Source organism: Mustela lutreola, chromosome 3 (assembly GCF_030435805.1).
Source record: "Mustela lutreola isolate mMusLut2 chromosome 3, mMusLut2.pri, whole genome shotgun sequence".
NCBI classification, from domain to species: domain Eukaryota; kingdom Metazoa; phylum Chordata; class Mammalia; order Carnivora; family Mustelidae; genus Mustela; species Mustela lutreola.
In genome coordinates this window covers 37203298-37226722 of record NC_081292.1, presented here as the reverse complement: position 1 = coordinate 37226722, position 23425 = coordinate 37203298, and the positions used below count along the sequence as shown (strand labels likewise).

Sequence of the window (23425 nt, the reverse complement as noted above, 5' to 3'; positions counted from 1 at the left end):
AAATGAGAAGGATCAAGAAGGACTCCGGCATGCGTGTTCTAACAAGTGATTTATGTGGTTGCCATTCACTGAGATAGGAAAGACCGTATGTAGGCTGGGGATGGGGTAAGAGCTGGAGTTTGATGCCACATGACGAGATGAGATGAGTGCCTATATAAAGAAGCAGTTAGATATCATAGGCTGGCAGTCGGGTAGTTCTGAGCTGCCCATGTGAGTGGGAGCCCTTAGCACGGAGATGACATATCAGGCCATGAGACAGGGTGAGATCTTCAAGGGGAGGGCAAGAGCTGAGCCTTGGGCACCTTCATCTGCAGGCATCAGGGAGAAGAAGACACCACACAGCAGCTGATGGGGGACCACAAGTAGAAGAGCTAAGAGAAGACAAATGGAGGGAATGTTTCCAGACAGGAGGAGTTATCGATAAGGTGAAATGCCATTGTGGGTCTAGTGAGCCACAGACCCAAAAGCCTGCCAAGTGAAAGGCCAAGTGACAAGGAAGTCACTTGGTGGACTGTGGGGGCAGAAGCCCGCTTGGAGCAAGGTGAAGAGGGAATGGAAGGCAGCCAGCAGACAATGTGTATAGAAGTTTTTATGGGAGAGGGAAGCAGAAAACTGAGCAGTAGCCAGTAGCTAGTAGCCCCAGGCCTCAGCCCCAGGGCCTGTAAGAAATCCAGCTGCAGATAGTTAGTAATGAAGAAGAAAATGAGGCTGGACGAGAGGGAGGCTGGAGTGATGCCCCAGAGCAGGGGAGAGCAGGAAGGTTCAATGCACCATGAAGGGCTTGGCCTGAGGCAGGAGCATAGCAGGTCAGCTCTAGAAATGGTGGAGGAGCAGAACCCACAGCCGATTCATGGCTAGATAGGCGGGAGTCCTGGTAGTGAATGTAAGTTTTCTTCTGTTTGCTTTACTTCACCGTGAGGAATTTTGTTATTTGATTTTACCTTTGTGCCTTGAGATGATCGTGATAGAGAATTAGGGCACAAACACCAGAAGACGTATGGAGGAAAAATCTGGTGTTGATAAGGGAAGCACATAGAGAACATGACAAGAACTTGTAATAGTCCCATAGGGAACATTTCCCAGAGCTGTTGGGAGTGTGACGTGTTCTGTCCAGACACCATGAACTGAAAGTTGAGTTCTTACTTGCGTCTTAAGAGAATCTGATGAGATGTCAGGAGGTAGGTAAGAAGGCACTATTGGAAGGTGGGGCAGGAGGAAGGAAGGAAAAAGGCAGGAGGGAGGGAAGGAAGGAGAGAAGGAAAGGAAAGGCAGAAAAAGAAGAACAGGGGGAAGACTGATGTTCTTCTCCCTTTCTCCTCCAGAACTCTGGAGACGATTGTGACACTGAAAATGTTCATCACTCAACTGAGCCTGGTGGTGTTTGATGACCTGACTCACCACAGAGTGTCGTCTGAGCTCCTGAGACTCACGCTGGACAGTGTTTTCCTGCACGTGGCCCCCCTGGCCGGCGCCCTGCCCGGGGAAGAGGCAGCTGCTGCGCCGGTCCAGCTTCACTGTGTGGAGGTCTGCTGCGGGGACCTGCAGCTGGACAACCAGCTGTACAACAAGTCCAATTTCCACTTTGCCGTGTTGGTCTGCCAGGGGGAGAAGACGGAGCCGCTGCTGTGCTCCCGGATGCAGAGCCTCCTCGTGCCCAGCAGAGACCTCGAGGAGTACAAGAAGAACTGTTTTATCAGACTCAGCCTCACCCTCGCCGAGGGCAAGAGCTGCTTCTTTGAGGACATCAACGAATTCCGTTTTGAACTGAAACCCGCCCGCTTATACGTGGAGGACACGTTCGTTTACTACATCAAAACGCTCTTCGAGACCTACCTTCCCGAGGGCTGCCTGGCGGCGCCCCCCGCAGCCCCGGGGGCCGGGGGGCAGGGGCTGCCCGCGCAGGTGGGCCAGCATGCCCGGGCCCTGGCGCACCCCGTCAAGCTGCGGAGGCTGCTGATCCAGCCCGTGAGTCTCCTCGTCAGCATCCACGCGTCCCTCAAGCTCTACATAGCGTCTGACCACACGCCGCTGGCCTTCTCCGTGTTCGAGCGCGGCCCCGTCTTCACCACGGCCCGCCAGCTGGTCCACGCCCTGGCCATGCACTACGCCGCGGGCGCACTGTTCCGAGCAGGTGAGGCCGCGGTGAGCCAGAGCCCCGGTGAGAAGGAACTGCTTGCGGGGGGAGGGAGGGTGCTTACCGACCTTCAGACCCCGGGGAGCAACATGGCAGGAGGGAAGAGTGCGGGCTTGGCCATTGGTCAGCGCTGGATGGACATCCACACTCTGCCCCGCACTTAAGAAACACTCAAGCTACCAGGAGCGTCGATATTAGCTGTTACATCACTTAGAACTTTAATTCCTTGTAGCAGGCACCTTTGCGCAGCCCCTGCAGTACAAGGCTCAGGGTGAGCTCACTGGTGTGGTCCGGAAAACTAGCCCAGGCCTCAGCCCCTGGGCCTGGAAGAAACCCACTGTAAGGTTGTTAGCCTCCTCATTAGAGCCCATGAATAGCCATAGGTGAGCAATTCAGAGGATTAAGACCCACAAAGAGCCTTCTACGCATCTGGCCTGTGTAGACAGATCGCAAAAAGAAAGTGGTTGGTGTCTCAGCTTCTCCACAGACCTGAGATGGAAAAGTCAGGGTGGGGTGAGGGGGTTGAATATGTATACAAAAGGTTGGTTGGCAAGTACTATATGCTGGTAGAGTGCAGGGGATGGAGTGGTCTGAGGACATTCTATGCAACAGAAATCATCGAAACACGGGTTCCTCGCCTAAATTCACTCCAACACAGTTTCAGTGTGATTCTCCAGCCCCTTATGTTCCCAGGAATTCAAGCAACAAACCCCAACCAGAGTTGGTCTTGTGGGTTCTTCCTAGCAATGAACATGACAGCCTTCCTTTCAGAGAATAACAAAGGAAAGAACATTTATCACATTGTACTTGGTGAAAGCATTCCCATATAAGCTAACATTGTAGCAGTAAATGACCCGTGTTGTTGCCAGACTGGGGAGATTACATTTTCTCTGTAATGAAATTCACAGAGTTAATAAGGTTACCCAGAAGTTCTTAACTGAAAATGACAAGATCAGGGGAGGGCCCTGCTGGGACTATTGTTTTGATAGCTTGCACAACAATGAAAAAAATATTTCTCTCTTGCTAAGAAATCATTTAAAAATAAGCAGTTAACATTTCACATTTAATAGATGGGTATATTTATAAACAATTCCAGAAACTTAACCTTTCGGGCAGTTTTTGCTTTTAACATGAGTAGCAGGCATGTAAATTACTGGGCTCTGATCTGGGGCCTGCAGAGGACTAAGGCTCCCATCAGGCCACCAGGTAACGCTGAGGTGTGGGGGGCACCCATGTAGGTAATGAATTGGCAGAGAAACTCCCAACTGTGGCACCAAGGAGCCATGTCCCTGCAGCCTGTGAGCTACAAACGCTCTCTCTTTGTTTTTTGTTCTTAATGAGCTTTCACAAGAACATTCTGTTTGGATTTTTTGTAATCCACCTAAAATCCTCTAAGCTGTTGTCCCAACCTCATTATACACTGGGACAAGAAATTCTAATACAGAGGGCCAAGTTTTTAGAGCCCGTTGGGAATTCTGTCATTAAAAACCTGCAGGCAAAGTGAGAAGATGGTAGAAGTTTACCAGTGCCCCAGCAGAAGGGCATTCAAGAGAATGTACTAGCATTCTTGCAGAGGAAGGAGGGAGGGTTGACCTGGGGATGAGCAAGTTGCAGCTGCATTGCATGTGGGGCAGGACTCACCCATTGAACTTGCCTAGAAGGTTCCTGCTTGGGATGGTCAAAATATCCTGACCTCATTTCTAGGGAAGTTTGTGGATTCACCTTGAAAAGTTTTTAAAAATAAATTAGAAGTAGATAGGAGTAGCCCTATTTGAAGGAAAGCATGTGGAAAGCAGTAGCTTTCTAATTTCCTGGGGCTCCTCTACACCCAAGTCTCAAACTGATGGGAAGTCAGACAGATACTCTTTTTCAACAAAGTTTTCAAACGAATAAGCAAGAGATAATTGGCTTTTGGAGGAAAATAAAGAAGGAGTGCCCTCGGATACTTACTGTCCTTTTCTGGCTAGTTCAAATGCCTCTGAGAAGTACGTTGGGTCCACACGTAGCCCTCCTGTCAGGCTGTGTTCCTGACCCAGGAGTACCACACCCCACATCCCGCCTTCTAGTAGCTTGGTGGAGGGCGGCGGTGAGCAGTGAGCCTGGGTGGTGTCTCTTCATGCTGGGCCTGCTACACTGGTCTGTGTAGATGGTCTTTGCTTGGCAACAGCCTACATACTCCCCTTTCCTTATCTGTGAGTGTGAAATCTATGGAGAGAAAGAGAATTAAGATGTTTCTAGACCAATTTGCTGCCTGCAGGTGGAACCTCATAACTATCCCAGACCAAAGGGAGCTTGCTGTTTCTTTACCTACAGAGAGAGCTCTGCAAGGAACCATATTCCACAAGCCTCCCTGATACCCTGCCTTCCTCACTGCAGCCTGGGCTCACGGAGGGTGGGTGGGCTGTGCAATCAGGGAAACCTGGGTTGGAGACCCAGCCCCCGTGTCTCAGCAGCAGGAAATTGCGAAGAGTTGAGCCACACTTGCCTCCTCATCCTGCCTGGAGAAAGTGGAAGTGGAGACAGGTTAACACTGTGTCAGATTCGCCTCTCCCCTCCACCTGCTATCACTGCCCCCAGGGAGAGGTTCAGTCATTAGCTCCTCTGAATTTATGTAAAGGGAGGTAATAGTACTTCAGGTGCATAGTTGCTGGGCACATTAAATAAGCTGAATGTCTGATACCCATAGGCTGGCCCTTTATAGTCCACGTCTCTGGAAGTGATTCCCTCATGTCATCCTCCTACTGTCCCAGAGAAGAGAAGTAGGCTCCAAATTTAAGACTGTCCCTCTCTGTCTAGGGGCTGGGCCTAGAAACCGTCAGGGCTCTGCCTTGCTTCTTGCAGCCATACCTTCCTGAGCCTCTGGGACCAGTGACTTGACTGAGGGTCTGTCCCAGGCTTGTCCTGCAAGAACCTGCTGCTGAGGCAGGATTGGCTCCCACAGGAGTCCCGGTCCCACGGCCTCCCTGATGAGAGAGCGCTCTCAGCCCCAGGCTGGGGCACCCGTGGTTCCCCGAGGAAGTTCCCTATCTAGAATCCTGCACTTAGCCCTTGGCCTTGCCTGCACCTCCAGTCCCCCCCCCCGCCCCCTGCCGTGAACACGCTGAGCCCCCCTCCCCGGGGAGGAAGGTGAAGGGAAGCCGCTGCCTGCGGAGTTCACACCACAGCCCCATTCCCACGAGGCAGCAGACACCACAATCAGGCCACTGAGCAGGCCAGCCCCTGGCAGGCCCCCTGCTCGAATAGGAAACCAGATCCAAAGCTCCCCTCCGGGGACCCTGGAAGGGAACACTCCCCTCTCACTAACCTAATCAGTATGTCCATGTCACCGGTGTTTACACAACTGAAGCTGGGGCTGAAGGGGACATGTTTGTCTGGCTCCAGCTCAGCTCCAAAGGGAAGCACTCAGCTTGGTAGGATTGGGGATGATTAAAAATAACTCCTCCATCCTTGTCAGAACTTTGCATCTCCTTTCCAACACCCCATTTAGCATCTGCCTCCTCCCCTGACCAGACCAGACCTCCTCCTCCTCCCGGTGCCTCCGCTGCCCTGAGGTGGTTTTAAAGATAACTTCCCAGCCTGCAAACACCTGCGCCCTAAGAGACCCCCTTTCCTTCTGGCGGGGGTGGGGGGCATGTGTGTCCCCTTGCACACAGGTCCCTTTTAGCAGGAGCGGGAGGCTCGGGCAAGGAAGTCAGAGTAAAGCTATTTGCTAGGCTGCCAAAAGGATCACTTTGATTTATAAAGTATGAAAGCTTGCCATTTATGAATTCACAGTGAATGAGTTATTTCCCATATTTTGCTCCAAAGGAGCTTATTACATTCTCAATTCCAGTGTGAAAAATGAATTGCAGGGAAAATGGGTCACTTTTCCCAAATGTTCAAAGTGCTGTATTTAAGGTTTCGGTAACCCCTTCCCTTTGGTCTCTCACAGGCTGGGTGGTTGGATCTCTGGAAATCCTCGGCAGCCCCGCAAGTTTGGTGCGAAGCATCGGGAATGGAATTGCCGACTTCTTTAGGCTTCCGTACGAGGGGCTGACCAGAGGCCCGGGAGCCTTTGTGAGTGGCGTTTCCAGAGGGACAACATCCTTCGTAAAGCACATTTCCAAAGGTAGCTGTTTCAGTTCCTTTTCATAATGCCTCATTTTCATTCCTTCCCTTATTTTTTATGTTTTAAAGAACACGTTGACGTTTTCAGTGTGTGAAGGGTGCCTCTACCTTTGTTGGGCCTGTTAGGGTGCAGTGAACTGTTGGATTTTTCACAGAGCTCACACAGAATGTCTTATGTTTAAAACAGATTTCTATCTGCCTGCAGTGTGTGAAAATGTTTCAGAAACTTCAGAATTTTAAACCTCCCACTGGGAAAACAAGGATTGGCTCAACTGTTATTCCATGTGATAAATAGAGAAATATTAAAGGTGTTCAGGACTTCTGCTAAACATCAGAAACCCTACACTGTGTTGCCTCATCATTTTTTTTTCATGTAGATACAGTTGTCATAACTTTTGGAAGAATATGGATACATTTTGACATGGAAACAGCTTTGGAGGTTAACAGGCAGCTCTTCGCCAGCAGGCCACATCAACAGTGCCATCTTGTGGCCCAGATGGTCCGTGAGGCACAGAAGCCAAAGTGCTGCCCACATGAAGGGGCATGTTTTTGTTTTATCCGTGTGTGCCTGGCAATATTTTGGTCAGGCTGGCAGTGACTCGGGAACTAACAAGGGCCATCTGAGTCCCCTTTTCTTCTCAGCAGGAGGCAGGGAAAACAGGGCAAAGGGCTTCTTCCCCATAAAAGGCTTTTTAATGTCAACAGTGCTGCAACTCTGTGATGAGTGGGCAGGTTATAGAAGTCTCTGGAAAGCTCCAAAGAAGAAGAGCTTGAAATATGAGCACCCATCCTCCTTGGAGGGGGGCACTGGCAAGGGGGACGCATGAGCGTCAACCGAGTTGTGTGGACAAGGACAGGCCTACTCCCCCAGGCCCCAGCCGTCCGGGAGGCCTGCGAGCTGAGAGCCGAAGGAACTCGCAGATGAGTCACTGGTAGATTTCTCACTCCTGACACTTGAATCTTTGTGGTTCCGATGTTTTTATTTTCAAATAAGACACCCAACACCTGCTAAATTGAACCCCGTGGTAATTTTAGCATAGTGACTCACTGAATGTTTTTTTTTACACTTGTTCTCTCCTTCTTCTCTTAGCAAAAATCCATTTCCTTTTTTTTTTTTTTTTTTTGGTATTTGTGTGTACACAGACTTTTTAGATTGCTGGTAAAGATGCAGCTGCAAAAGTGACATCCTCTGGGTCTTCCTACAGCTTGGTGACCACTAATGAAGGCACTCATTTGTCAGCTTCAGAATCTGTCCATTGATGTCTTTCAGTCTTGCCTCACTGAGATCTCCGCAGACTCTTTTAGAGGGGTTGGGGACTGTTTTAAGCAGATAGCTGTTCTTGGGAAAACGAGACAAAATCATGGCTTTCACGTGATTTATTTCCTTTAGTGTCCTCACTTTTTCCAGCTAAAATCCTGAGAATCAAAACTGTACATCTTGTCTGTGGCCCAATCACTGGTTTCTCAGAATGTCAAATGATAAAATTTAATGTCATCCTTTGCACTAAGAAGGAAATACGTTTTATTCCTAAGTAGAAACGTTTCTTTACAGTCTGTCTCAGATTCAGCAGCATAACCTTAACCTTTAAAATCAGAGCAAAGTTTAAGCTTCAACACTGGGCCTCAAGGAGGACTTCAAAACTGTGTTAGCCAAGCATGGACAATCCTACCATAATGATGGCAGTTTCATCTGAAACTCAGGGCATTTTTCTGGCAACAGAGATTCTTATCCTACCCCTTTTGAGGTATGCCATCACCCTTATAAACAAGTGTTAATCTTCACCTCATTTTTTTTTAAAGATTTTATTTTTAAGCAAGCTCTATACTCAAACTCACAACCCCAAGACCACGAGCCGCACGCTCTGAGCCAGCAGGCACCCTTCACCTCATTTCCTTAAGGCTTTTGCTTCAAGCTGCCCAGAGGAAGCTGCCGTCACTCACCACCTGGGCATGTCAGGAAGGGACAGATGCGCTTCCACTGCTCCCCCCTAGCCCTTTGGGGAACCACTCCCGGGGGGTCCACCAGATTGGTGACCAGGCCAACCTGTGTTCCCTTGTGCCCTCAGGTACCCTCACCTCCATCACCAACCTGGCCACAAGCCTGGCACGGAACATGGACCGCCTCTCGCTAGACGAGGAGCACTACAACCGGCAGGAGGAGTGGCGGCGGCAGCTCCCCGAGAGCCTGGGCGAGGGGCTCCGGCAGGGCCTGTCCCGGCTGGGCATCAGCCTGCTTGGTAAGGGGCTACCGGAACCCACGCTGGACGAGGAGGGTGGTTGTGAAACCTACATCCTTTCTGCAGACAAGGCTGAGGCTCGTGGTAGCTGGAGGCAGGGGGCGGCAGTTGAGGCGCCCTGGCACTGGGCCTCCATCCCAGAGCCCTTGCGCAGCTCTGAGAGGAAGGCCCACCTGCACAAACGCCCACGCTCTGCCCTCCCTTGCTTCTGGTAGGAAACCCATCCCTGTCCTCAGGGCGGGTCTCCGGAGAGCCTCATGCCAGAGGAGGCGCCCTGAGCATTGGGTGGCGCGGGGCAGGGGGCAGGGGGTGTGGGGTGTCAGCACAGGGACAGCAGCCCAGGGCCTGTGGCTTGTGAAAGTGAGTAATGGGCCGCCGGCCTTCTAAGCACCCCCATCCTCTGCCCCGACCACATCCTCCAGACTCTCTCACCTTTGTTTGAGAAGCTCTCAAGCAACGTGCAAATGTCCCGTAAACTTCAGCAAGGAGCCCGCTTTCGCCTTTTATTTTCTTTTGAGAGTGCCGGCTCGTCCGGACGCAGAGTAATTACAGTTGTCAAGCGGCCAGATGGTATAGTTCGAAGTGAAGATGGCTGCGGGTATTTCCAAATACTACAAATGTTCAAAAAATAAGCTGCTTTGGAAAACTCTATAAAAAGGAAGCTTCAGAGCTGAGATTTTGCAGAGCAGGATTTTCAAGGGTATCTTTTGTTTATTTGTTTGCCGAGGAATTTAAAACTGTATTGCTTGGCAGCCTGCCTGCTCGCATGGGAAGGAGTGTGCATCTCCCGCAGATCAAAGTACCGCAGAGCAGGGAGAGCAGAGGTCAGAGAAGATGAGCTTGAAAGGATTTGCGCTCTCTCCAGCTTGCGCTGCTAGCCGCAGCCCTCAACCCACAGCACAGCCAACTGAGGCTCTGGAAGGAAGTAATAAGATGTTATAAGCTCAGGTTAAGTTACTAGAAATTGTTTAAGTCATAACATTCTGTTGCAAAGAGTGGAAACTGGGAGCTTATGACCTGGGATGGAACTACAGGGTAGAGGAATGGTCTGGAAGGCCAGGGGAAGGCTTGGGGGTAGACCACATTCTGGAAAAGACAACAGATCCCAGGCTAGGGTGTCCAGGTCCTTTCTTTGTGACCTCAGGCACGTTCTTACCTTCTCTGAACCTGGCTTTCTCCTTTGTAAATTGGGGCTGGTGGTAACATTAAAGGTAATAATACTGGTCTGTCATGGGCCCGGCATAGGGTCTGTGTTTGGTAAACAGCACTGCTCACGTCATGCCCTCTTCTCTGGGCAGAAGAGCTTCCTTCCCTCCATGCGAGCTCTTCTTGGAGTTGACAGGCTCAAGTAGACCTGAGCTGGCCGGCCTGTGGTTATATCCATTCCAACCAGTGTGTTCTCTTCCAAACAGAGATGCCCTCACCTGCCACCCAGTTGCCACTGTTGTAAATTGTCCCTGATGGTAGAAACCCATTACAGGAGGAGCCATGATCCTCCCATCGTGTTGTCATACTTTTTAATATGGCGCCACTGTTAACCAGGCTAGAAAGTCCTAAAACTTGGATCTCTGCGGTAGTCACTCCTTATATAACATCATCCGTGCAAGGGACTTATTTCGTCCTTAAAACCTCAGTGTGCTTGCGGTTTTTCTGCCTCTCTGGTCATTTCCAAAAACTCAGGGGTTCTGTGGACGACCTAAATCCCTCCCAGGTGTGCAGTGCCTCTCCCTGAGCCACGTGCCCATTTCTATGCCCCTCAGATGGGTTAGTTCTCAGTGGGCATCTCAGAGCTGGCTCGAACCCACTTCCTTCCCTCTCAGAATACTCTGTGTCCCACTTAATCCCTGGCTTATTTCAAAACATCCTGGCCAGAACTACCTGATGTGGGGCAGGAAGACAAGAGAAGGAGTAGCACCGATCAAGTCCCCTCACCTGGAAAAGCATAGATTTATCACCATTTAATTTATCCCCAGATATGGTATTTAAAACTGCTAAATGCAATTAGGTGCCTGGCTGACGTTAGAGCTGTTATCATATTGTTTGAAACCATGCTCAGTGGAATCAAAATAGTACTTCCTCAGTTTCCTCCTCTATGAGAAATACTAACAACACAGCTAGTAAAAATGTGTCTCAAGAACACTTCAGCATTGACAAAGCATTTTCACGGGTGTCGTCTCATTTGATCTACAAACCCAGGCATGGATGTGATGGGGAGTGACTTGCCCAGGCCAGACCTCCACCGGGACAAGAGCCTGGGCTTTTCCTCCTGTCCCCCAGCCTGGAGGGCTCCGAGCCTGGAAACAATCAGGATGTGGGGAGACAGAACAATTGAAGGTTCCAGGGTAGGAAAAACACATTTCCCCCAAATGTTTATGGGATTCGTGGGCCTTCTTGCCTCCGTTTTGCTCTCGTGAGGACACTGTGGAGTGTTAGGAGGTGCTTGAGAAATCAAAGGGAGCCTTCAGCTGCCATGCCCAGCCGCATGGCCCCGAGTCAGCGAGGCGGCATCAGCTGGCCCAGAGATGCCACCGAGGCTCTGTGATGAGCCTCCCCCACAGTCTTGAGGAGGCAGTGGCTTTGGGGAAAATTCTGTTTAGCCTGAAGAATTGGTATGAAGGCTTTCCCACATTTATCAGAACTGTTCCCCCAGACACCCCCCTTTCTGTTGCACCCTGGAGCCTGTGCCGAGCGAGGATGTGAGCTCTGTGTCACTGTCATACTCCATGTTCCCTCTCAGACGTGACTTCTCTCTCAGATGTCAGCCCTCGCCTCTCTGATCGCCCTCCTGGGCTGCTGCCTGATGTATGCAGCATCGCTAGACTTCCGGTACCCACACCCTCAGTCTCCACAGCCACTCTCGGTGTGCCGTGCGGAACCCCAACAAAATGGGCCTCTACCAGGTGCATCAGGATGTTCTTCCTGGAGTGAGAGAGCGAGCAAGTGAGCCAGGCACTGAGATGCAGCCTTTTTGAGCCGTTCTGCTGCCACAATCAGCCATTAGCGGAGTGGCAGCAGTTTGTGGGGAATTTTAGGAATAACAGAAGTGTTTCCTTCTCCGTCAATTAATCTGTTCTGGCCCTAAAAGACTAGCCACAGGCTAGAATACTTACTCTCCGCTGCGTGTAGGCCTCGTTTGTCTCTGAAGTGGTGAGCTGTAGTGCCCCGGTCTAGGCCTAGGCCTCTGCTGTTGTGATTTTTAAAATAAATAAATAAATGCCCCAAAATAAAATTACAGCGTGCAGTGAGGGCAGCACCGAAGAAGCCACAGAGGAGCTTTCTAGGTCAGTAGGCCAGTATTTTCTGCCGGAGGCTGGGGAGCGAGTCCTGGAAGAGGTAAGGGAGGGCCATTCCAGTTCCCTCGCTAACAAAGAAAGGCCTCCTCCTTCAGCTAGAGGGGAGCGAAGGAGACGCCCCCCAGTTTCTGCCTCACCCGGCACACCGGAGTCCACGGAAACTCCCCGCCCTCCGAGGCACGCTTCCTTCCTCTCCTGCCTTCATCACATCACAGCCGTCTCCATGTGGCCGCCCACCCCGTGGGCTGGATGCCAACAGACAAGTTTGGAGATCAGTTTCCACCACTTAGAGCCTTGGAGCAGAGCTCGAGTAGATGACAGTAAATAATTTACCAGTCGTGGGATTTAGCTGGATTAGACTTAATAAGCGAGCCTTCTGAAACCCTCCGAGAAGCTGCCTCTCTTCAGGCACAGCGCAGACACAACGGAACGGCTGCTTGTCTCTCACGGCCACTCTGGTCTCCAGCTCGCACCTGGTGACCAGCGAGGTGTTGGTGTGTGTGACAGACTTTCCCCCGCCAGGGTCTGGTGCTGGGTGAGGGCATGCGGTCTGACAGCTCCTTCTCTACCTCTCAGCATCTAACACCTTGTCATGAGGCTCAGATTTTCCACTCCCTGGGCTGCCCAAATAGTCCATCTGTCAAAGCCCCAGTAACTGAGCCTTCGGTGTGGCCAGTGGCTGGAGAAAGTAGAAGATCAAAGGGCAGTTTCACTGTGATACCTGTTTGCACTTAGATAGGCCTCAGAGCTCGGTGTGGGGACTCACCATTATCAAGGCTCCATGTTCCTGGTCCAGGGTGGGCCTGGCACGTTAAAGGAAGTGGGAGGTTCTCAGTGAAGTAAGCACCTGGCCCCCGGCAGGATCTTAATAGTCTTAATGGAAATCTGCACTTGAGAAAAGGCCTTTCTTGAGTGACTTAATCCATTGGCGAATTTGTAATTATTTACCTCAGTTGACCTACGAATTTAAGCATAGAGACCTTTCAAAGAAATCAGATAATGACACCACAAAAGCTGTGTTCTCTGATTTGATGCTGTTTACCTGGAACTGTCTGCTGTGAGAAAATTCGAAGAGAAGACAGACCCCACAGTTCTTGCGTGCGCTGGGCACCAAAGGCGGCCACCACCCCCATTATTAACGCTCCCCAGCCCAGGTGCCAGGATGGAGTGTGTTGAGGGCCCTGATGCAGTGAACCCCTCAGCCCTCCACAGCCAGGGCGGCTGGGGCCAAGGGCAAGCAGCTCCCTCTGCCTCCCCAGTCAATTCTTTAGAAGGTTTGGGAAGCCCTGGGTCTAGGCTGAGAAACAGACCTGTCGTCTCAGGTCATTCTTAATCTGTCAATACATAAATTTAAATGGCTCTATCCAAATTCAGAGGAATGGAATCTACGAAGAACATTCCCTTTACAACTGACCTGAAGGAACCAGCCTTTGTTTTACTGGATTTTGTTCAGGGGAATATTACTTGAAATTAGCAGGTCATTAACAGAGACCTGGAAATCTCCATTTACCCAAGAGACTTTGAATTAGTGGCATTTGGCATAATGGGATTTGACATGTACTAAAATTTCTACCAGGGGGACTGTGCATTTTCCATTAATCCTAGCAAGTTTGAGTTGAAAACAAAATTCCATCAAGAACTGTAATGAAATTTTTACCTCTTACTGAGCTAGAGAACCTCCCGCTCCATCACTGAAGGAAAAAAAGAAACTCAGGACTGGTGGGGCCTTTAGTAGATATCCTCACAGGCCCCTCAGGGCAAGGGGAGCAAGGAGGAAGGAGCCACCACAGGAGGCACAGGAGGCTGAGGGACCTCCCCCCCCCCACTTGGTACCTGACCCTGCCGCCCTCTGGGAAAACCGCTAGAGCAGAGTAGTGAGAGCAGGCTTTTGTAGCTGTTCTAAAGTAAAGAGTAAATGGCCAAACCTCATTTGAAGTGGGAAGTGGGGGAGTGTTTCTAAGACTGGCAGAAGGAAGTGCCTGTTTATAAACAGGATCGGTGAAGAGCTTGGTGGTGAAGAGCTGGCCTGTGACTGCCTCTCTAGACTCAGATCCTGGCTCAAGCACAGGACAGCTGTGTGACCTTGGGGCAAAACTCCTTAACCTCTCTGTGCTCTGCTGCCTTATATAGGAGCTGAGGATAAAAACCATGTCTGACTCCCAAGATTATGAGGATTAATGGTCTCATACAAGTAACACTCTGGATACAGTCCCCAGCAGATAGTAAGCACTCGAAACAGATTAGCTATTATACAAGTAACTGCAATATTAACACTCTTACATATTAATATCTTGATATTATCAAAGAATGGTCTTATCATTATTAAAAGGGAGATGGCCTCTTCCAGTTTTTTCACGCTCCAAATTAGTGAAAATTGATTAGGCTGAGCAGGCTTGCCCTCTCCTGAGCAATCATTAGCTCTCTCCTCTAAACTGTGTTGCCTGGTTTCTGGACAAAGGCATGTGAGTGTCACTTTGGAATAGTCTGACGTGTTTATGAAATTCTGAACTGAACTTCTCAGATCCTCACTGGAATGGACCAAACCCAGTCTGAACATTGTGTTTTGATGAAGATCATAAATGCCTAACTCAGTGCCCAGTGAGCTTATGTAATTGGTAAATAAATGTATAGTAAAGAACATGATAATGAGGGTAGGTTTTCATTTTCAATCCAAAGAAAGCCATTCTGGATTGAAGGTTTTCACTTTTTCAGGATTTTAAGCCTCAGTCCTCACAAGGGGCTTTTGCTGTTTTTCAGGTGCAATTGCTGGCATAGTCGATCAGCCTATGCAGAACTTCCAGAGAACTTCTGAAGCTCATGCTTCAGCAGGACACAAGGCCAAGGGTGTCATCTCAGGTGTGGGGAAAGGAATCATGGGGGTGTTCACAAAACCCATCGGAGGGGCCGCTGAGCTTGTGTCACAGACTGGCTACGGTAAGTTGTGGGGCACCTGTCAGGCCAGCTCAGATATCACCGACCTACTTGCATTATTATACCAAGGACTCTGAGATAATCTAGGCCTTCACATGGCAAAGCAGTGGGGGAAAAAATGGATAAATCCATAAGGAGAGAAATAGCTGTCTTCCTCACCTCCTTATGCTTATTTATGGGAAGAGTTGAATTGTACTACTAATGATAAATTTAATAATTGTAGACCCAAGAAATCATTTAGCAGGTTCAATAGATCTACCTCACAGATTCTTTTTACAGCACATCTAAAAAAATAGACTCCAGTGATGGCTTCTCGGCCTTTAAAAGAGACTTGAATGAGAATAACCAGTCAGAGGTGGAGGGCAGTTGAGAGCAATACGTAGAAAATATTGAAGCAGAGACTAGAATGACAACTTGTCTGATGGCCAGTTAGAAAGGAAAAATAGGTGATAAAGCAGGAAGATATCTGTGAGGAGGTGTGTGTGTGTGTGTGTGTGTGTGTGTGTGCGCGCGCGCGCGCGCGCTCGCTTTAGAGAACGAGAAAGAAGAGCGCGCACGCCCACACCCACAGAGCCTCCGGTGCATTGCCCCCGGGCCGAGTTCCTGGCCACTGGCAGCAAAGGCAGGTGACCTACATCTGAGACCCCTTCCCCAAGCAGACAGTGGGGCTGGGGGCACCGCCAGGCATGGCCAGGGGCGCGCTGGGGCCTCTCCCCGCTGGGCGTGCACGTGGGAGTAGCGGGTGCGAGTGAGCGGAGGAAGCACGTCTTCCCAGGCTGCTTTGCTGCGTTCTTGGCGGAGCCCGCTAAAGTGACTTCGTAAACCGGGACTCGCCACGGTCACCTTTTTCCCCCAAATCGGTGTCATCGCTTTGGTCAGGAAGCGGGCTGCCTCGCTGCCATCCCAGACCACAGGCACGCGCCCTGCATCTGGCCGTAGTCGGAGGGGTCCGTTTCACCGCGGGCTCCTGCCCCTCAGATCTGACAGAGGCGGCCCGACCAGGGCACAGAAACCACGTCTGAGGGGGAGAGAGTCCAAGAGGGAGAGAGCGGGAGACGAATGCCCACACTCAGGCAGACATCCAGAGGGCTCCTTTAAGAGACCACACAGGCGCGAACATGTGTTCCTCTTGGCTGTTCCCCTCGCTGCCCCCCTCCCGGGTCTCTCTCTCTCCTGTGAGAGACGTTTTCACTCACAGGGAAACAGACAGAACCGCTGTCCACCCCCCCGTCAGCCGGCCCAGTCAGACTCCGCTTAGGCGTTCATAAAAGTGGGATTCCCTTGCTGTGGACCCCAGGGAGGCGAAGTCCACGCAGACTTCACCGATTCCTTTGGTGTGGAAAAAGCCATGGTTCCTCACCACGAGGTTTCCCAGGGCTGAGGATCTCCCCCTCACGGAAGAGCATCCCAGCACAGAGCTTCACATGGCCTTGTTGCTCTCCATCATTCTTGTAAAAGTTTTATTACTGCACTGAAGGTTTTACAAACCACTAACTCTTCGTCTAATGACTGTGCCTCGTTTATAAACATTTACAAGCCCTCGGAAAGCACACATGCTGTACCATCTTTGGTTCTGGAGCGTCTCCTCCGAGGCCTGCATGGCTGCTGCTGGGTGCCCTCGTTTGGTGCCGGCTCTGGGGAGAGCGTGTAATAAACCGGGGGCCCCCAGAGTACTCATAAATGTATATGGATTCATGTTTAACAGCTGGATTAAGTCACCTAAATACGGTATCTAGGCAAACCATGTGCCTTTGTGTGCATCTCTGTGTGTTGTGTTTTTTTATGTGCCCGGCCCCAGCACAGATACAGAAGTATTATAACATGAAGCAGGGAAGTCGACTAACAAGCATGGCTTCTTTTATCACATAAATTGTAACAGTGTGTGAGCGATTGCGCAGGACTGATTACTCCTAGGAGCGTTAGGCTTCCATTAATTGCCAGTCCGGTCAATGCTTGGACTGTGGTTCATTCATTTTTCAGTTTGTAGCTGATGTAAGAGCGCCAGAGGTCAGAGCACTGCGGTGTTTAATGATTATCTATACACTTGCTTCCAAGGATTTGACATCATTTTGGATCTTGCAGCGCTTTATGGATGACTGTAAGCAGATGACATCACTGCAGCATGGAACCAGTTTCCAGAAGACAACTAGTAAAACTCCCTTACTTCTCTTACCACAGGTATTTTACACGGAGCTGGACTTTCTCAGCTTCCCAAACAGCGCTATCAGCCAAGTGATCTACATGCTGACCAGGCTCCAAACAGCCACGTCAAATATGTCTGGTAAAATTATCTAGACGCCTGTTCCACGGCACATGGATGTTAGGGGGCCTGCTTTGCTCTCAAGCTGAAGGGCCCTGCTTCTGGGGCAGCCCCAGACCGCGTTCGGCAGCTCAGGCAGCACTGGGGCACCTTAGGGCCCAGGAGCGGCTGCCGCCCCCAGATGCGGGGCTCGCCGCACCCCGGCCTCTCGCACACCCCTCGGGGAGGAGGCGCGCTGACAGAGGAGCCCAGGCCATGGGAGGGGACCCAGGATTCCCTAGAGAACCAGCCTCCTTCTCGGGGTGATGTTTCTATAGGGAAGAAAAGGAGCCAAGGGAAATCTTTATCCCCAGGAGCTGGGTTCTGTTGACCAGAATCAGTTTGAGAATTAAAGTGACAATTACATTTTAAGCTCAAATTAATAATCAAATGGGTGAGAGCCCTCCACCTTTGGGGAACCGTGTGTGGGAATGCCCCAGCCTGTGGTACCATGAGCACTGCTGTATGACCATCTTTTCCAGCCGGCTTCCCGCCTCACTTTTCTCCTTGGAAACAGGAAAATGCTTCAGTCTCTGGGCAGACCAGAGGTGCACATGGCCCTGGAAGTCGTTCTGGTGAGGGGCTCCGGCCAGGAGCACGAAGGCTGCTTGCTGCTGACGTCGGAGGTGCTCTTCGTGGTGAGCGTCAGCGAGGACACACAGCAGCAGGCCTTCCCTGTCACAGAGATCGACTGCGCCCAGGACAGCAAGCAGAGCAACCTGCTCACCGTGCAGCTCAGGCAGCCAAGAGTGGCCTGTGACGTGGAGGTACATTTCAGGGGACAGGGTGACTGTGTGGCTGACTGCCGTGGCAACAGAGACGTGGGCTGGCCGCGGGTACGCCGCTGGCCTGACTGCTGAGACGAGGAGGGCTGTCAGAGGAAGCGGCGTGAAGGGACGTGGGAGCCAATGCAGAAGGAAGTTGGGAAGCCCCAGCCCAGGCGTGTGTGGGAGCCCTTCCTAGGGGAGCGCGGCAGCAGGCCTAGTGGACTCAAGGCCTGGGGTTAAACCACTGTATGAACCGGACAAGGCTTGGTTGTCATGGGGCAGGGGTTCTGGAGGAGACCGGGCAGGACAACAGAGCTCCAGCACAAACTGGTCTGTGCGAGAGGGCCAGGGCCGAGGCGGCAGTTCCCTGCTGCAGAGAGCAGGCACAAGTCTGCTGTAGCCGACTGGAGATACAGGAGAGGACCGCCACCGAAGTGGGGGTGTCGTGAAATGAGGTGCAGCCAGTAGGCCAGACCTTCACAAGCTCACAAGCCAGGTCTCAGTCCCTCCCCCCGCCTCTCCCTGCTTTCCACCCCAAGACTTCATGGGTCAAAATTCTGTTCATAGATCTTTCCTTCCTGCTCTGTATTCTGTGTGGTTCTGTGTTCCCTTTCCCACAGGGCAGATTCCCACCCCCTAAATACTGTGGGGTACGTCCTGGGGGAACGCTCCTTTGGGTCTTGAGGCAGCTCCCTGGCCACACAGCTTCCGTGCTGGATGCTGGCTCCCGGCCACACATAAGCTGCTGTGGAACAGATGCTCATGCAGGGCAGAGTGATGTCCAGGGTCAGAGGGGAGCCCTGCCCAGAGTGGCACCAGCTCCCTACAGGCCAGTGTTGGGTGAGCAGGTGCACCCGGTGGAAAGCAGGGTCTGCTCCTGCCTCCCTGATGACTGCCTGATCCAAAGGGGCTGTAAGAGTTGACCTAAGAAACAGACATCTTTTTCCACACAGCAAGATGAGTGTAAGTCAGTGGCAAACTGGAGCCTCCTTGTCCTAACCTGGGCCCTCGGTGGCCCCATCCTGCCCAATTCATTATCTTCTCCCTGGTATGGGAGCCTGTGCTTCCCTCACACCACTGTTTGGGTAAAATTATCTGAGAAGATGGAAAGCAGCCAACCACAACAACTCTGAGATTTCTCTAGCTTCTTGGATCCTAATCAGTCAGGCTTTAAGCTGGGGCTTGGCACTAGGCATACATTGCTGCCTCGAGTTGATGACTTTCTGGGAATAAACAGAGGTCAGATGTCCAGGCTGACTTTAGATCTGCCAAAATCTTCTGATCCAATTGACAATAAAGCAGCAGTGATCTGGCTACAGGACTTGGCAGGGCATAGTATCATTATCTTCAAGTCCTTGGTCCTTAACGAGAAACTTCCAAGGCCCTAAGGAGTATCTAGGGCCATCGTTATTCCTTAGCTGCTTGGGAAATATTTCATATCTTAAGCTGGGACTGGAGATTCTGCTTTTGCTGTTAAACTATCTTTACCGTCTTCAACTGTGATCCTTCTCTCTTTGGCTTTTTTGAGGAGGATACTTGGGGAATTATCATAGCTGGAAGGGAACAGCTCTGCTTCTCAAGGGGCTAATGAGATGATAGCTGGAGTCACCACTCCTAGAAGCTGCCAAGGCTGAGACCATGGAATCACGGAGTTAAGGCAGAAGCACCACTGACACACTGGACATCATGCCCAGCACTGGTTTCCCACCGGTACTCGGGTATCAGCTGGGGGCTGGGGCACTAGGGCTAAGGGATGGCTACAGAAGAGGCAGGAAAAGATGACTGAAAGCAGAAATACTGCAGGGCAGCATCTGGCAAGGGACAGAAAAGGTGGATATCAGGTATGCCTTTAGCCCCCAAATTCTGCTTTCTCTAAATCTATCGCAATTTACCTCTCCCCTCAACTCCTCCTAATTAACAGGAAATAACTGCCTCCTCAGTCCTGTATTCTAAACCCTAACCCCTCCCCTACTCACACCAAAGGAGACCCGAACTATAAGGAAAAAAAAAATGCTCATTTCTTTTCTGAGACAGTACGCCCTTCATTAGGAGTGCCCTAATCCAGTGTGTTTGCAAAACGTGGGGTGGGGAGTGGGGGTGTCCCTCAGCAGGGCTGCTTGACATAGTGAATTTTCCTCAGTTGTCATGCTTGTTTCAGTCCATACCCGTCACATGCCAACCTGATGCGTAGACATAAAGCTGGGTCTAAGAAGCCTACCTGCTGTCTTCCAGGGAAAGCTAAGAACAGTATTTTTAAGACCTTTATAGAAAATGGCTTTTCTGGTTTTCTTTAGATGCTAGGAAACACAGCTCCTTTGAATTTTGGAAGGAATTAATTTGTAGATGACATCATTCAGTATACTGAAATGTGGCAGGATTCAGATTTTTTAAATCAGCATTTGCTTTTCTTGGTTAAATGCAGCCATTTTTAGGGTAATAATTGCTTAATATGCCTGGCACATTATTGAAATCCCTTATGAGAGAAGCTCAAAATGAGTCAGAAGGTCAATTTATTCCTTGGCCAGGTTCCTTTCACAGCACGGGTTTTCCTGTGCTGCTGTTCAGGAGGAGCAATTAAGACTTTCTGTGTATTCAAAGCTTTCCAGCTGAATTCTGGCCCCATCAAATGATATCATCGAAGTTCTGTCTTTTGCCTGGTGGTACACAGCTTTCATCTGTCAGCGAAACTTTGGGGGCTTTTCTTTTCTGTCCCAGGCTTAAAAATACGAGATCCAAACCATACCAGATGCCCTACTTACTTCTCTGGCAGCCCCAACACTCCTTACCATCCCACTGGCTTTTGCAGCTTTTAAGACACCCTTGGCTGCACTGTTTCCATGCCCTACACAGAAACACAGACATTCTTTATATTACTACTTGAGGACTCGAAAGCCCTTGTTAAAAATGTTTTTAATTCTTCCAGAGTGATCTTGCCAACATTTGGTAGGTACAGACCACTGAAAGGTCAGTGGCTACCTGATTCCCACAGATCAGCGGCTTACACTGGAAACGTCTCAGTCCACATATCTACACATTAGACAGTTACAGAATTTCAAGGGGGGAAGAATTTATAGCTCCAGCTGCCTTTGATGGGTGCTTTCTCAGAAAATCGCACTTAAGAACTTGGGTAGTATATCTCAGTTCTCCTGTTCAAATTCCACTGAAGATGAGCCAGACTTTTATGAACCATAAATGTACTTTGCATCCTCCCTTTTTTTCCATAAAAATTTCCCCTTCCTCTGCCCAGTTTTTTTATTTTCTCTGGCTTTAAATCCTAGTGTTTATAAAAACAGAAAATGTTACAGTTCAAAAGGTATTTATTTTTTTAAAGGCTCTGTCCAAAGCCACTGGTTTGAAAGAGGTTCTCTTCTCCACTATTTTTTTCTGTCAAACTGAAGAGGTTCAAGGAGACAAGCAAACAGAACTTTTATTTCAGGTGCAAGTTTAATGTTGATTTAAGCAGAGGAAAGACACTTTTCTCCTTTGTTCCTGAGCTCCTCAGTAAAGAGCAGTGAGAGATGTTTAACAGTTAATGAGTAAAATGTTACTAAATTTGTCAGCTTCAGACATCAGAATTTTACACACCAAATGCTTATTCAAAGGAGGCCGTTCTAACAGTCTCCTGCAGAGCGCTTCTGTCGTACTCCTGCAAGTGCACTGTTATTACCACAGCTCAGAGGAAAAATAAAAAGCACTGTTTGGGACAAAATGGCTTTATTAGAGTACCTAAAGGCATAATGTATAGATGTATTAAGGCAACAACAGAAGGAATAATTTGTCACGAAATGCCATTAGGAGGTTTTGGCAGCTGAAGAATCTTTATTTTTGGATCCCAGGTGGACGGAGTCCGGGAGAGACTGTCGGAACAACAGTACAACAGACTTGTGGACTACATCACAAAGACATCTTGTCACCTGGCTCCCAGCTGCTCTCCCATGCAGGCCCCGTGCCCAGTGGTGGCTGTGGAACCTCTCCCCTCCACTGTGAAAACATACCATTATCTGGTTGATCCGCACTTTGCTCAAGTCTTCATTAGTAAGTTTACCATGGTGAAAAATAAAGCCCTGAGGAAAGGGTTCCCTTGAGTCCCCTCTAAGGTGGTGCTGGTCCTGCTTGTGCAATTTATTCTTGAAAAGAAAACCTAACTAGCTCTAGTAACATCTAATATGGACACAAAGCCAGTACTTTACTATAATTATAGGTAATTTCCCAGCCTCTTCTAAAATTAATTCAGATTCTTCTCCCTAAGAAAACACCTTAAAATGCAATGATAAAAAAAACTTGTTCCTTTCCAATTTGGAGGCCGTGATTAATGTTGTCATCCCATCACATAAATATACTACCTTTTGCTGTTTATGGTATTTGCTAAAATGTTTACTATAATTAAGATCTGTTAACTCTGCTCTAACAAAAAATGTGGTCAGGCCTTAGAATGGAGAAACTGGTTAAAACTTCATTCCCAACTGCATCTGTTTCTAGGCTAAGACAGTCTTTTCCTTATATTCTCATCTGCAAACATTTGGAATCTTTAAACGCTTAGGATTTTATTAACTTGTTAAATTTATTACTTAAAATGTGATGCTCTTCTTTAAGTGAAACCTGCTATGCATATTCCTCCTTTAAAGCCTGCAGGTTACTGAAATTTATAAGACCTTCTCATGACTGTCCAGGTACACTAGAAAAAATGTTTTGCCAGTTAATCTTTTAGCAAGCAAGCTTATGTGTCTGCCAGAGAAAAGCGACCCAAAGGGCTCAGGTGAGTTTCTCTAGTTCCATAAAGAAAATGTGCTACTAGGAACTAACACCCTCTTGTGGAAGGGGTTTAGCAGAAGGATATTCATACTGCCCTGGGGTACTACAGGGGAGTGTTAACCTTAACAGTGAACCAATCCAAAGAGTTTATTTTTAATTCCTTAACCACAAAATATTTCCAATGTGTGATATTATTTTTCCATTTTTAAGGATGGGTTTTTTATCAGATCTTGGGTCACCAGATATCATCTTTAATATTCAGTAAAAATCTCACTCTGATTAAAACACATTTTTACTGATTACATCCCAATCTGGATCTATAATCTATTATGTACAATTTTGAGATGCTAAGAAAATTCAATTTCAAATGCCTACTAACTTTTAATCAAGTCTCACATGTCATCAGGCATAAGAAGTCACTGTGTAATTGTTTCTGGAAAGCAAGACTATTTATGAACAATTCAGGCTAAATATGAAAAAAACTGATTTTTCCATTAGTTTCTTGTGTTATACTCATTTAGGAAAGTGACAGCTTTGTCAATCTCAAGAATTAACTATTTTTAAGAATGTAAATATGTATTAATTAATGTATCTTTTATGGTCATTTTGCATACTACTTCTAAGAACTGTTACATAAATTGCTGAAAATAAAAGGAATCCTTGAATTACTGACCACACATAAATGTGTATTGTCACCAGGTGTTTTTCAAATGCAGGTTTTCACCAATTCCTGGGTTTAATACAGCTCACATTATTAGGACCCAAGAATTCTGCATTAGTTAAGAAGGCTAAGAAACAGTTTTTGTTATCCTAATAAAGTACCAGTGATAAAATCAACTTAGGTTAAAATAGACTTAATTTTTCAAGCTCTCTGTAGTATCACTTTGATCACAAAAAAAGCACTA

General features: G+C 49.0%; 1 protein-coding gene across 6 annotated transcripts in view; it reads left to right on the top strand.

Moving 5' to 3' along the window:
- The window catches only part of VPS13B (vacuolar protein sorting 13 homolog B), a 792142-nt gene extending 768950 nt beyond the window's left edge, over positions 1-23192 (top strand). For all 6 annotated transcript variants that reach the window (XM_059165934.1, XM_059165936.1, XM_059165932.1 and 3 more), the window contains 7 exons: positions 1323-2131; positions 6066-6242; positions 8308-8478; positions 14529-14705; positions 16881-16983; positions 17519-17768; positions 21605-23192. In XM_059165934.1, coding sequence (XP_059021917.1) covers positions 1323-2131; positions 6066-6242; positions 8308-8478; positions 14529-14705; positions 16881-16983; positions 17519-17768; positions 21605-21853 — 1936 coding nt within the window. In that variant the 3' untranslated portion in view covers positions 21854-23192. The remainder of the gene's footprint in view (positions 1-1322; positions 2132-6065; positions 6243-8307; positions 8479-14528; positions 14706-16880; positions 16984-17518; positions 17769-21604) is intronic.
- The last annotated feature ends 233 nt before the right edge of the window (positions 23193-23425 follow it).